This window comes from Perognathus longimembris, chromosome 11 (assembly GCF_023159225.1).
Source record: "Perognathus longimembris pacificus isolate PPM17 chromosome 11, ASM2315922v1, whole genome shotgun sequence".
Classification (NCBI taxonomy): Eukaryota; Metazoa; Chordata; class Mammalia; order Rodentia; family Heteromyidae; genus Perognathus; species Perognathus longimembris.
Window position 1 is genome coordinate 19,240,580 of NC_063171.1, and position 12,931 is coordinate 19,253,510.

The window sequence follows — 12,931 nt, forward strand, 5'->3', positions numbered from 1 at the left end:
CTTAACAGTACTTTCAGAAAAAAATAATCCTGAGGAAACAATGACTCCAATGACTGGTCATCTCAATCACTTGAACAAAACTGAGAAAACTTTAAAATCAAGTTGAGGCATTTTTCACTCATATTATAATTCCCAATAGTGGATATACTATAAATCTTTACATACCTCACTATGCATTCAAAGAATGCAGTCAATCTTCAGAACAGCTATTGCTCAAGGCTTAAGGAACAAGATAAGAAATCTTGCCTTGTGCGTGAGCCTTCCTCTACCTGTTTTATAGTTCAAATACAGCTTACCTGCACTGCCACACTCTGTTTTCCTGTTTCCTGTAACATTTCTAAGGTGCATTTCTTGGTTTCAGTTTTCCTCTTGTTGTTGTCCTTCTTTCCATCATTCTTAGTTATAGTTATTCCTTTGCTATAGTCCCTTCTCACCTCTTTGGGAGGAAAACTTCTTCCTTGGTCTCTGTTCACTTCTCGTGGCTTAATGTTCTCTTTGAAGGTGACCACTGGTTTCTCTCCTGTGTCACAGTTGTTGCTTAGATTTCGGCCTGTAGACAGCACTGATTTCAGTCCTGGGCTCCCATCAGCAGCCAGCGACTCTATCACAGATGTTTCTTGTAGAATGAGGTTCTCTTTGGCTTCACTGGGGTCTTCCAGTATTAACTCTGGAATTTCTGTGATAAACAACAATTTTCCTACCTCATTTTCACACTGAATGAGCCTAAGAAAAAATAAAAAAAATTAATTTCAAAGTGTAAAACATAAACCTAAAAATTAGTACATCAATGTCTGTTGGTAAAATAATGTATTTCTAGGACAAAAAGTTATGGAAAAGAGAATTATGGACTGAGGTAACATAAAAAGTAGTTTTCAGAAACCTATGATCTCCTATGGCCTCCTATGATCCAGCAATTCCACTCCTGGGCATTTACCGGTAAGAGTGCAAACCAGGATACAGTAAAGCCACCAGCACAATCATGTTTACTGCCACAGTATTCACCTAGCCAAGACATGGAATAATCCCAAATGACCCTCAAAGGACAAATGGATCAAGAAAATGTGGTATATAGATACAGTGGAATTTTATTCGTACATTAGAAAGAATGATATTGTGCCATTTGTAAAGAGATGGAAAGATTTAGAAAAAATAATATTAAGTGAAGTAAGGCCCAGAGAGACAAAGGATTCATGTTTTCCCTTATATGTGGAAGCTAGATTTAGCTTACAAACTCCTAAGTAAATACATTGGGTGGTATCTAAGTGTATACAAATGTATTAACTGAGATATGGTAGGTTCAAGGAAGATCTCCAATAGCTCAATTCCTTAGAAAGCCAAAATCAAAGTTCAGTAAATAAAACACCAGGAAGAGGGTACTGAAAAGGGGTGGGGTAGACCAATGAAGAGAAGAAGGGGAAAACACAGATAAGAATCCAATGTATGTCCTATAAAATTAAGAAGAGTAAGGAAGATGGTGGGTAAGGGAGGAAATAGGTGAGAATGTTGAAAGGGGTGATAGTGATCAAGATATATTGTACTCATAAACTGCTTTGTTAAATGGCAACTCCCTGGGATCTCATGAACATAAATATTTAAGTATAACATGTACCTTCCCCTTTCAATTTGCTAATAGTTGCATGCTTAAGAAATTAATTTAAGCTGTTGATATGGTACTATATGTAATAATTACAATAATTATTCTGGGTCAGTAGCAAGGCTTGAACTCAGGACCCAGGAACTGTTCCTATACTGGAACTTGAGCCAAAGCTTCACTTCGGTTTTTTGGTGATAAGAGTCTCAAGAACTCTCTTGCCCAGGTTGGCTTTGAACTGTGATCCTCAGACCTTGGTCACTTGAGTATCTAGGATTACAGGCATCAGTTACAGGAAGCCAACTATAACTATTTTATAGGTGAGGAAACAAGCTCAGAGGTGCTAAGTTCATTTAAATATGCAAATATTTAAATGTCTACGTCAGAAACAAAGAATATGAAAAAACAGCTTTTTTTTTGTTTTTAAATCAGGAAAGGCTCTAATCTACTGGGAGATCCCAATGAGATGCACCTAGAAAGTGGCAGAGCTAGAAACGGAATTCAAATCTGATTCTAAAATCTGTGTTTTTTCCACTATAACAATTCCATCTATTTAGCCAGTAGTATCATCCTGCTCTATGCTGAGTGAAACTGACCATATCCTTGCCCATATAAATCATTATGACAAGAATTTACAACCATTTACATTAATCTAGATTTTTACAAATTAAGAGCAGATGATGATAAACAAAGGAGACAAGACCAATTCCTCTAGAATAGGCAGTATAATGGGGATAACACTTTTAAAAGCAGAGTTTACTTATGATCACTAGGATTACAATTAGCTATCATCATTATATACAAATATATAATCATATGCAATTATATACCAATTATTATATACAAATATAATCATTACATACAAATATTCTGACTTTGTTCATAATAGCATTTATGTGTACATGTGCTGATAAGGTGATTAAAAGAAAACAGCCAGAAGTCTGATGGACATACCTTGGCTGATTATCAGCAATCCATTTTCCTATAGCAATCAGACGCTGCTGCCGTATCCGTCGTTGTTGACCTTCTTTGTCTCCTGTGATACCCTGGTGGCCTTTGGAAAAATCTAAGTTCCTAGAATTGACATGATAAATGATAAAGCATTGAACTCTAAAGGCATCTTCTAAACAACCAAATTTACCCAACTAACTGCAATGGTTTCCAGACATTTTCTATAAGGTTAAAACTTCGATAAAATCACATTTGTTTAAATTTATATTTGCTAGTATTTTAAATACAATACAAAGCAGAGAACATACAAGTTCATTATAATAATGTAATATTTCTATTTTCATTTAATTTTCTAGCTAAACTCCATAAACCTTATATTAGAGAAGATTGCTTTTGTTATTTTGAGAATGGGCTGTTCCCCCCACCTCTCAGTGCTAGGAACCAAACCCAGGACTATGAATATACTAGATTCTACCACTAGTGTGCTATGCCCCTAATCCAAAAATAAAATTTTACCTAAGGACTTACCCTGTCTTTTGAGTAACTTGCTTAAAATTGCAATGGTAATGTTAAGGGTTTTTCAGGTGCCCCTTGTAATAAAGAGTACTAATTAACCACTTTAAGTTAGCCCAGGCTGTGTGTGTGTGTGTGTGTGTGTGTGTGTGTGTGTGTGTGTGTGTGTGTGTGTGTGTGTGTGTGTGTGTGTGTGTGTGTGTGTGTGTGTGTGTGTGTGTGTGTGTGTGTGTGTGTGTGTGTGTGTGTGTGTGTGTGTGTGTGTGTGTGTGTGTGTGTGTGTGTGTGTGTGTGTGTGTGTGTGTGTGTGTGTGTGTGTGTGTGTGTGTGTGTGTGTGTGTGTGTGTGTGTGTGTGTGTGTGTGTGTGTGTGTGTGTGTGTGTGTGTGTGTGTGTGTGTGTGTGTGTGTGTGTGTGTGTGTGTGTGTGTGTGTGTGTGTGTGTGTGTGTGTGTGTGTGTGTGTGTGTGTGTGTGTGTGTGTGTGTGTAAATATAAATATCATACTGAACACAGATGAGAAGTCAACCCGAAAAAAAATAAGGACTCTTCAGATCTCTCCACCATTAAACTTAAAAATTTTCAAAAGAAAGAATAATTTAAGAATTGCTGGGCGGGGAATGTGGCTTAGTGGTAGAGTGCTTGCCTAGCATGCATGATGCCTTGGGTTTGATTCCTCAGTACCACATAAACAGGAAAAGCCACAAGTGGCACTGTGGCTCAAGTGGCAGAGCACTAGCCTTGAGCAAAAGAAGCTCAGGGACAGTGCCCAGGCCCTGAGTTCAAGCTCCAGGATTGGCAAAAAAAAAAAAAAAAAAAAAAAAAAAGATGCTGGACATACTATGCTAGAGGTTGCAGACACAAAGATAAGTAAGAAAACAAAAGAATGAGTCCTTTCCAGGAAGTTCTGGGAACTGTTTTTGTCATGGAGTAAATGACATCTGAGTTGGACCCTGACAGGTATGGATAACTGCTTACCAGGCTAGGAAAGAGAAGGCAGAAAAGAAGGAAATGTTCTAGATACCACATAAACAAAATATGTAGAAAAATAAAAATATGAAGCTATTAAAGAACAGGACACAGTGAGCATATAGTATGTTTAAGAACTGGTGTTAAGGGCTGGGAATATGGCCTAGTGGCAAGAGTGCTCGCCTCGTATACATGAAGCCCTGGCTTCGATTCCTCAGCACCACATATATAGAAAATGGCCAGAAGTGGTGCTGTGGCTCAAGTGGCAAAGCCTTGAACAAAAAGAAGCCAGGGACAGTGTTCAGGCCCTGAGTTCAAGCCCCAGGACTGGCAAAAAAACAAAACAAAAAACAAAACAAAAAACTGGTGTTAAGGAAAAGGAAGTGATAAACCTGGAAAATGAAGAGCTAGATAGTGCTAGGACTTGAACATCAAGCTAAAAGAAAAAAACAGAATGTCTGGACATGGATGAAATCAAGTTTTTATACTGGTTGTGGAACATCATTTATTTTATATTAAAAAATTCTTCAAGCAGTACAAAAACGAAACACAGAGAAAGACTGTAGGAAAGCTTTTTTTTTTTTTTTTTTTGGCCAGTCCTGGGCCTTGGACTCAGGGCCTGAGCACTGTCCCTGGCTTCTTCCCGCTCAAGGCTAGCACTCTGCCACTTGAGCCACAGCGCCGCTTCTGGCCGTTTTCTGTATATGTGGTGCTGGGGAATCGAACCTAGGGCCTCGTGTATCTGAGGCAGGCACTCTTGCCACTAGGCTATATCCCCAGCCCCCTGTAGGCAAGCTTTTTATGCTCTAGGTAGATGTTAAAAAGAATGGGGCTGGGAATGTGGCTTAGTGGTATGTATAAAGCCCTGGGTTTGAATCCTCAGTACCACATAAATAGAAAGTCACAAGTGCTGCTGTGGCTCAAGTGGTAGAGTACTAACTTTGAGCAAAAGAAGCTTAGGTATAGTGCCCAGGCACTGTCAGTAATCAAGAGTTCAAGCCCTGAGTTCAGGACTAGCCAAAAAAAAAAAAAAAAAAAAAAAAAAGAAGGCACTGAATTTATGAGGCATATTAATTACAAAATTATAAGATTTGGGAAGAAGACGAACAGAAATAAGGCTCTTCTGACTTCTGGCATGGTAGATGATGTCACAAGCACAGATAAGAAACAGAAAATTAGGGGTTGGGAATGTGGCTTAGCGGTAGAATGCTTGCTTATAGCATGCATGAGGCAAGCCCGGGGTTCGGTTCCTCAGCACCACATAAACAGAAAAAGATGGAAGTGGGAGCTGTGGCCCAAGAGATAGAGTGGTAGCCTCGTGCAAAAAGAAGTCAGGGACAGTGCTCACGTCCTGAGTTCAAGCCCTAGGAATGCCCCCACCCTCTCGCAAAGAAACAAAATTAACCTTAATCACCAAATCGGGTAATATCAGCTTAACTTTAGTCATATTTCAATTTAAAATGTGAAAGGGACATATTTTAAAAAGTAAAGACTCTAAATCAAAAGAAGTCAGAACTATTCAACAGATAAAAACTCAAGATAGAGATCTGATCATCAAGAAGAATGTAGTTAGAGGGCTGGGGATATAGCCTAGTGGCAAGCGTGCCTGCCTCGGATACACGAGGCCCTAGGTTCGATTCCCCAGCACCACATATACAGAAAACGGCCAGAAGCGGCGCTGTGGCTCAAGTGGCGGAGTGCTAGCCTTGAGTGGGAAGAAGCCAGGGACAGTGCTCAGGCCCTGAGTCCAAGGCCCAGGACTGGCCAAAAAAAAAAAAAAAAGAAGAATGTAGCTAGAAAGAAAGTGCAAGGAAAGATTCCTGGAGAAAACAGGAGAGGCATGTGATATAAAAAATAGAACTGGTTAAAGGTGGTTGGAGAATAGAAATAAGGAAAAAAATCTTGTGAAGGATGAGGATTAGGAAATTCAATGCTGACAAAAACTCAAAAGGATAAATGATTAAAAATTATTGGAATCTGTTATCTATCTAAGGAGTATACTGGCAATCTAAGTTACAGAAGACAAAAGAGTAACAAGTTTGATGATGAGAAAGGTGCAGAAACATTAGAGAAACATGGAGTTGTGTATTTTATGTCATTTTAAAGCACAAAAAGGAAGAAACTGATGAATGAAAAAAAAACAGAAAAGATAATGTAATCATCTTTAGTTAATACATATTTATCTTTTAGTGCCAGTCACTACTGGGTTAAGTTAAACTTAGTGCTTGGGTGCTGTCTCATAAGCTTTTCTGCTTGACACACTCTACCACTTGAGCAATAAATATCTCCACTTCTGGCTTTTTGCGGGCTAACTGTAAATAAGACTTTCCTGGCTCAAGGTGGCTTCAAACCACAATCCTCAGACCATGAATAGCCAGGATTACGAGCTACCAGCACTTGGCTTTGGTTTAATGTCAAGATAAGTATCAAAGTATAATTGTCACTTGAGAAAAGTTTCTTTTCCATTTCTTTCTTCTCTATTTTCTTAAGCATTCTTAAGGAATTGAAGGCAATGACATACACAAATCCTTTCAACAAGCTTTCATTCTTAGTTGCTATTCTGAAAATAAGACGTAATTGGGATAGAAAAAAAATTCCTCTACATTTATGCTTGATTCCTTCCTATTCATTTTCATCCTATAAACAACAGAAGTGAAACAGACATCCTTTGGCAGTTACCTACCTGAAAGAAGGTCTCAATGCCAAGAATCCTTGTAACTCAAATTCCTCTGGAAGTGGTGTAGCTAAAAGGAAGAAATAAAATTTTGTAAATTATTTCATTAAAAATATTACTGGGGGGAGGGCTGGAAATATGGCTTAGTGGTAGAGTGCTTGCCTAGCATGCAGGATTCCTCAGCACCACATAAACAGAAAAAGCCTGAAGTGGTGCTGTGGCTCAAAAGGTAGAGTGTGCTAGCCTTGAGCAAAAAAGAAGCCAGGAACAGTGCTCAGGCTCTGAGTTTAAGCCCTAGGACTGGCAAAACACAAAACAAAAACAAAAACAAAAACAAAAAAATTGGGGTTGGTAGAATACTGCTCACCAAATTAAGAAATTTAAAAAAAAAAGAAAAGAATAAAAAAGGAAGACTCAATGTTCAATTGCTTTTTTTAAAAAAATAATAAAAGCCCCATTTTAAAATCTATCCTGTTACTTTTGGAGCTTAAGATATTCCCTAATATTCAGTGGCTGAGGATGGCAAACATTTCTTATGAACGATCTTCCCAGTGTTTAAAATACCTATTTTTTTACTCAAAGGATTGAGTAACAATATCATTTATATCACAATGAGCTTACAAGAAATATATTCTTGGGCATTATTCCAAACTTACTGAACCATAAAGCTGTACTTTAACCAAGAACCATGTGATCTGCTTAGAAATGAACATTTGAAGAGTACTGAACTAATGGAAGAATAATCAGGTTGCAGTGCTATATACTGTTTGTATGGGGAAAAAAAGTAACAGGGAGTGATTTGATTATGATATATGCACATGGCAGAAAAATTTGAACTCAACAAAATTGTGCTTCCAAAATAATTAGTGACAAAAGGCAATGTTAACACTACACATTGTTAAATTTGAAAAGTGAGTACAAAGCCGTAGAAGACACTTAACATTTCTTATGCTTGTACAGTTAAAAAGACCCAAGGAAGTAGCATGTAAAGTACAAAGTATTATGAGAGAACTTTTGAGCAATTTGTGCATTTACTAAATTTTCTATTAAGAATGACTATTATTTTAACAAGCACTGCTTATATTATTTTTCTCTTTTAAAAAAATAGTAAGAATGAAGCTGGGCACTGATGGCTTATGCCTGTAATCATAGCTATTCCTGAGACTGAGATCTGAGGATCTTGGTTCAAAGCCAGCCTGAACAGGAAAGACCATGAGAGTATTTATCTCCAATTAACCACGAGAAAAGTGGAAGTAGAGCTATGGCTCAAAGTGGTAGACCACTAGCCTTGAGCAAAAAAGAGCTCAGGGACAGCGACCAGGCCCTGAGTTCAAGCCCTACAACAGAGGGGGAAAAAGTAAGAATTAAGAGAAAAGATGGAAAGCATAAAGTCAAAGGCATCTCACCTAAAGCCTATTTTTCTTTGGCCTTAAGCGTACCAGTAGCAATAGAGGAGGCTAGCCATAATATATGGTATGGGCACACTTACCATTGGTGCTAGAGAGATCTTCTTCATGGGGATTAAAACTATTCAGAAGAGAAATTAGCCAAGGCCAAATGCTGTAAATTAAAGAAAGCTAAAGTTCAGACTTTATTTTTCTATACAAGTTATCAAAACACTAATAAGTCATGAAAATGATAGCTAAATGATCATCAATATTTTCTACTTACTGGAATCTTACAGGCTATATAATTCCCTAAAATATATTTTTAAGGATATCTAGACAAAAATAAACAGAAGATTTCCATGACAGAGATACACCACTGCAAATCATTTAATAATGATACAATTTTGTTTATTTTACACATGGAAATGCGATATTTAGAAAACAGCACATACTTTCAGATATGACTAGATGTAGAATGCATTGTTAGTTCTTTACTCTGTTGACAGGATATGAATATGCCATACTTATACCATACTCAAATCACATTTTCCAGAGAGTTATAAACAATGCCTTTTCCTAACAGCATGACAAAGTCCATCTTGAACCGGTCTTTGTGGCTAACATCTGTAATTCCAGCTACTCAAGAGACACAAATAGCAGAATCACAGTTCAATGCTAGCCTATTCTCAAAAAATACGCTAGGTGCCCGGCGCCACCAGTGGCTCACTCCTGTAATCTTACTCAGGAAGCTGAGATCTGAGGATTATGGTTTGAAGCCAGTCTGGGCAGAAACTCCATGAAACTCTTATTTCCAGTAAACTATTCAAAAAAGCTGGAAGTAGAGCTATGGCTCAAGTGGTAGAGTGCTTGCCTTGAGCAAAAGAAGCTCAGGGACAGTGCCCAGGCCCAGAGTTCAAGCCCCAGGACTGGCAAAAAAAAAAACAAAACAAAACAACAAAAAAACACTCTTTCCATTTCTCACTATAAAACCAGACTATTAAGAACTATCAGAGTTGCTATGAGTAGAGATTAGAGAAAAAAAATGGCAAGAGTAAAAATAACTTTAGTATTCTAAAATTTTGCTTAGACCAAATTTGGGTCTAATTATAAGGAAACAACAAACAGTTTGAGTAGAAGATAATCCAAGAAATAAGAATCTCTTTCTTTCATTTCCCCAAAAGCAAAGTGTTGCATAGTGTCATGGATAAGAAACTAATTTTATGTCAAGCTCAATTTACAATAGGCAAAATGTTTCTCCCTTGGATGGCAACTGGGAACAGAAAGAATAGAGAGGGAGTCACCTACGAAAGGCACACAAAGAGGTTTCCAGAGAGTAGGCAGAAAATACAATTGTCCATTGTTTAAATGCTGTGTTTGAGAAAGCACTTTCTACATATCTAAGACTACCATACAAACAAAGCACACAAACTAACATGGAATTCCAAAACACTTACTATTGTCTTTCATCCACCACTGACTCCTGAAAGACTCTGGGTCTAAGTCTCAACCAGTCCATGGAGACCTTGACTGCAGGGAGGGGATAGGCATTGTAGGATTCCTCCTGAGACTCATTCTGGAGAGGATACTTGCACAGAATGCCAAGAAAAGACACTTAAAAAAAAAAAAGAAAAAAGAAAAAAGAAACATTCAGAAAGTGTAAGATATTTAAAACTATATACAAGTTCAAATTAAAGTATCATTATGACACCTGAAGTTAAATGATTTAATACTCACTAAAGAGGGCCAGTAACTGTGTCCAACATAGCTGCTCATCTTGACTGTAACTATGCTGCTCTGTTTCATTGCTAAAGTCACGGAGGTGATGAAGTTGAAACAGGTTAATGACAGTAACGTGAACTAACTGCTGAGAGTTGAAAGCTTTTTGGAATAGCAGCCTCTGCAAAAAGAGAAAAAAGTGCATAAATGTTATCAAGAGTAGGACCCATCTTAGAATTAAACCATCAAAAATAAACAGGTAGCCTGCATTTAGAATCAGAGGGTAAAGCACAAACAAGTGACCTTTCTGCTCCTAATCTCAGTATTTTAATTGCAAGGTTTCCCAAGGTGATATTTTGCCCTGAAATAAATTCAGACAATAACAAGTTATTTAAGCTGATTGTCAAACCAACATTTTATCTTAAAGAAGTGTATGTATACACACACACACTCCAAAAAGTTTTTTGGAGGGGTGTATCAATAAATTTATTAAGAGATGCACACATATTAACATGTTAAACAAGGACCAGTGATTGGAAAACATATATATGTAGTACCAAGTTTTCAAGAAAAGACCAATACTTTAAAAAATTCTTGATACATAAGATAATACCTCTAAGATTTATCCTAAAATTTTCACTTTCAAAGGCTTGACATATTTGAAGAAATATTTATAAATAAGACACAGCAAGAACATCCCAAACATCCCATGGAACACAGGATAAACAGAATGCTGGAGCAATCATTATAGTTACAGTCGCTATAGGTACTTATAAGACATTATAAATTTTGCTTGACATGCACATTTGTTATTTTAATCCAAATTAATTTACTTGATAACTGTGTTCATGGTAACCTGCTAAAGAGGACTATAAACGAAGTTAACTAAGTTGGGCACTGGTGGTAGCTCAAACATGTAATAATACTCAGAAAATTTGACACCTGGAAGATCTCGGCTCAAAGCTAGTCTGAGCAGAAAACTCTGTGAGACTCCATCTCCCATTAATCAATCAGCAAAATACCAAACTAGATATAGGATTCAAGAGGCAGAGAACCCCGAGTTCCAATACTGGTACCAGCATACATATACAAACATCATCACCCAGATACTCAACTGGTAGCATCTATTTAAATTATACTTCTATTTCAATATATGCAATAGTTTTAGATTACAACCGTAAATGTCTTATCAAAGTTAAGAGCTACTTTGATATTTTGGGATTTGAAGACAGGAAGGACAGGAAAGTCCCTGAGACTCTTATCTTCACAGTTAACCAACAAAAAGCCAGAAGCAGAGTTCTGGCTCAAGTGGCAGAGTGCTTGCTAGCTTTGAGCAAAAAAGCCCAGAGACAGTGCCTAGGTCCCGAGTTCAAGCCCTAGGATTGGCACACACACACAAAAGTATTCTATGAAACCATCTAAGAAGCATGGCTGTTAATACAAAGCCTAGTAAGCTTTCCAAAAAGAATCTACACTCACTTAAAAGATTTCAACTTCAAATTTAAGATTTCAGTTTTAATTTTTGGAAAGACAAAAGTATGTCTTCTTTACAAATAGTTCTTCAAACTGAGGGTTGGTGGTTCACACCTGTAATTCTAGCTATTGAGAAGGCTGAAATCTGAGGATCCCAGTTTGAAGCCAGCCAAAAGTGGTGTTGTGGTTCAAGAAGCTCAGGGACAGCACCCAGACCCAGAGTTCAAGCCGCAGGCAGGACTGGCCAAAACTCCCCACAAAACCAAAACACGATTTCAATCTGGATGCTTCTTTCAGGTTAAGTAGTCTAGGACATAAAAAGGCAGTTGTTTCTTTCACACTCTACCTTATAAATATCATGACCATTAGCAATAACAGGAAACAAAAAAGGGCACTAAAAGCTTATTTGAAACTATTTCTATTATAATTGCCTAGCATAAGCTTTTTCTCCTTTTTTTGGGGGGGGGGGTGGGGTGGGGGCGGTGTCAGTTGTAGAGCTTGAACTCAGGGCCTGGGAGCTATCCCTGAGCTTTTTCGCTCAAGGCTAGCACTCTAGTCCTTTGAACCACAGTGCCCACCTGGTGGTTAATTGGAGGTAAGAGTCATGAAGTTTCCTGCCTGGCTGGCTTAGAACCGTGATCCTCAGGTCTTAGCCTCCTGAGAAGCTAGGATTATAAGCATGAGCAACCAGCTCCTGGAAGCATAATCTCATACATATAAAGAATATCAACTAGGGCTGGAAGTGTGACTCAAATAATAGAGCATCTAGCAAACAGAAAATCCTAAGTTTAATCCAGTATTGCCCAACTCAAAAAATCAATAGCAAAAACTATTTTACACTGACTGTATTTGGCTTATTCATTTTTTAACTGTCAAGTCCTAAATATTCTTTGAATGTGTTACTTTTATAATACTTAAAGGAAAACCATCAAACAGAAAAAATTCATCAAGAAATTGTCCTGTTCAGTATTGATTCTAGTGCCTAAAACAGTGACTGATATACAACATAAATATCTGAATAAATAATTTTTCTGACTCTCCCACTTAATTTAATAGCATGTGGATCAAGCCTATAATTGTAGCTACTAAGAAGGCTGATATCTGAGGATTGAGGTTCAAAGCCAGCCCAGGCAGAAAAGTACTTGTGAGACTCTTATCTCCAATAAATACTAAAAAAAAAGCCCGGAGTGGCACTGTGGCTCAAGTGGTAGAGTGCTCGCCTTGAGCACAGAGAGGCTCAGAGACACTGTCCCAGACCCTAAGTTCAAGCCCTACGACTGGCAAAAAAATAAAATAAAATAAAAAGTTTATAGTATACTAACAAGAGACCATTATACTGGTTGGTTGTAACTATTAATAGATTAATGAGGCCATTAGTGTATTAAGATTATTCCAAATTAATAATACAGAATAAAGTTCTTGCTTTCTTTCAAGCTATCATACATCCTGATGGACTGAAGCAGAGTAATAATGAGCATGATCTGCAGGTGGCAGTATCTATAAAGTAGATAACAGAATCATAGCTAAGAATTTAACACATACCAAAAATAGTACTTTACAAAACTAAGAAGGAATTTTTTTCTCTACTTTGACACATATTCTGCAGTGACCACACTGCTACTGCATTTCTTCAGATATTGTAGCTCTGTTAAAATTGAG

At 37.5% G+C, this 12,931-nt stretch overlaps 1 protein-coding gene across 8 annotated transcripts in view; it reads right to left on the bottom strand.

Annotated features, from left to right (window-relative positions):
* Smg7 (SMG7 nonsense mediated mRNA decay factor) overlaps window positions 1-12,931 on the bottom strand; it is a 71,755-nt gene that overhangs the window by 12,971 nt on the left and 45,853 nt on the right. For 5 of the 8 annotated variants that reach the window (XM_048358050.1, XM_048358049.1, XM_048358048.1 and 2 more), the window contains 6 exons: window positions 9,818-9,980; window positions 9,538-9,694; window positions 8,185-8,255; window positions 6,705-6,765; window positions 2,546-2,665; window positions 297-723 (listed from right to left, as the gene is read on the bottom strand). In XM_048358050.1, coding sequence (XP_048214007.1) covers window positions 297-723; window positions 2,546-2,665; window positions 6,705-6,765; window positions 8,185-8,255; window positions 9,538-9,694; window positions 9,818-9,980 — 999 coding nt within the window. The remainder of the gene's footprint in view (window positions 1-296; window positions 724-2,545; window positions 2,666-6,704; window positions 6,766-8,184; window positions 8,256-9,537; window positions 9,695-9,817; window positions 9,981-12,931) is intronic. The other 3 variants (XM_048358054.1, XM_048358056.1, XM_048358051.1) reach the window with 1 other exon arrangement.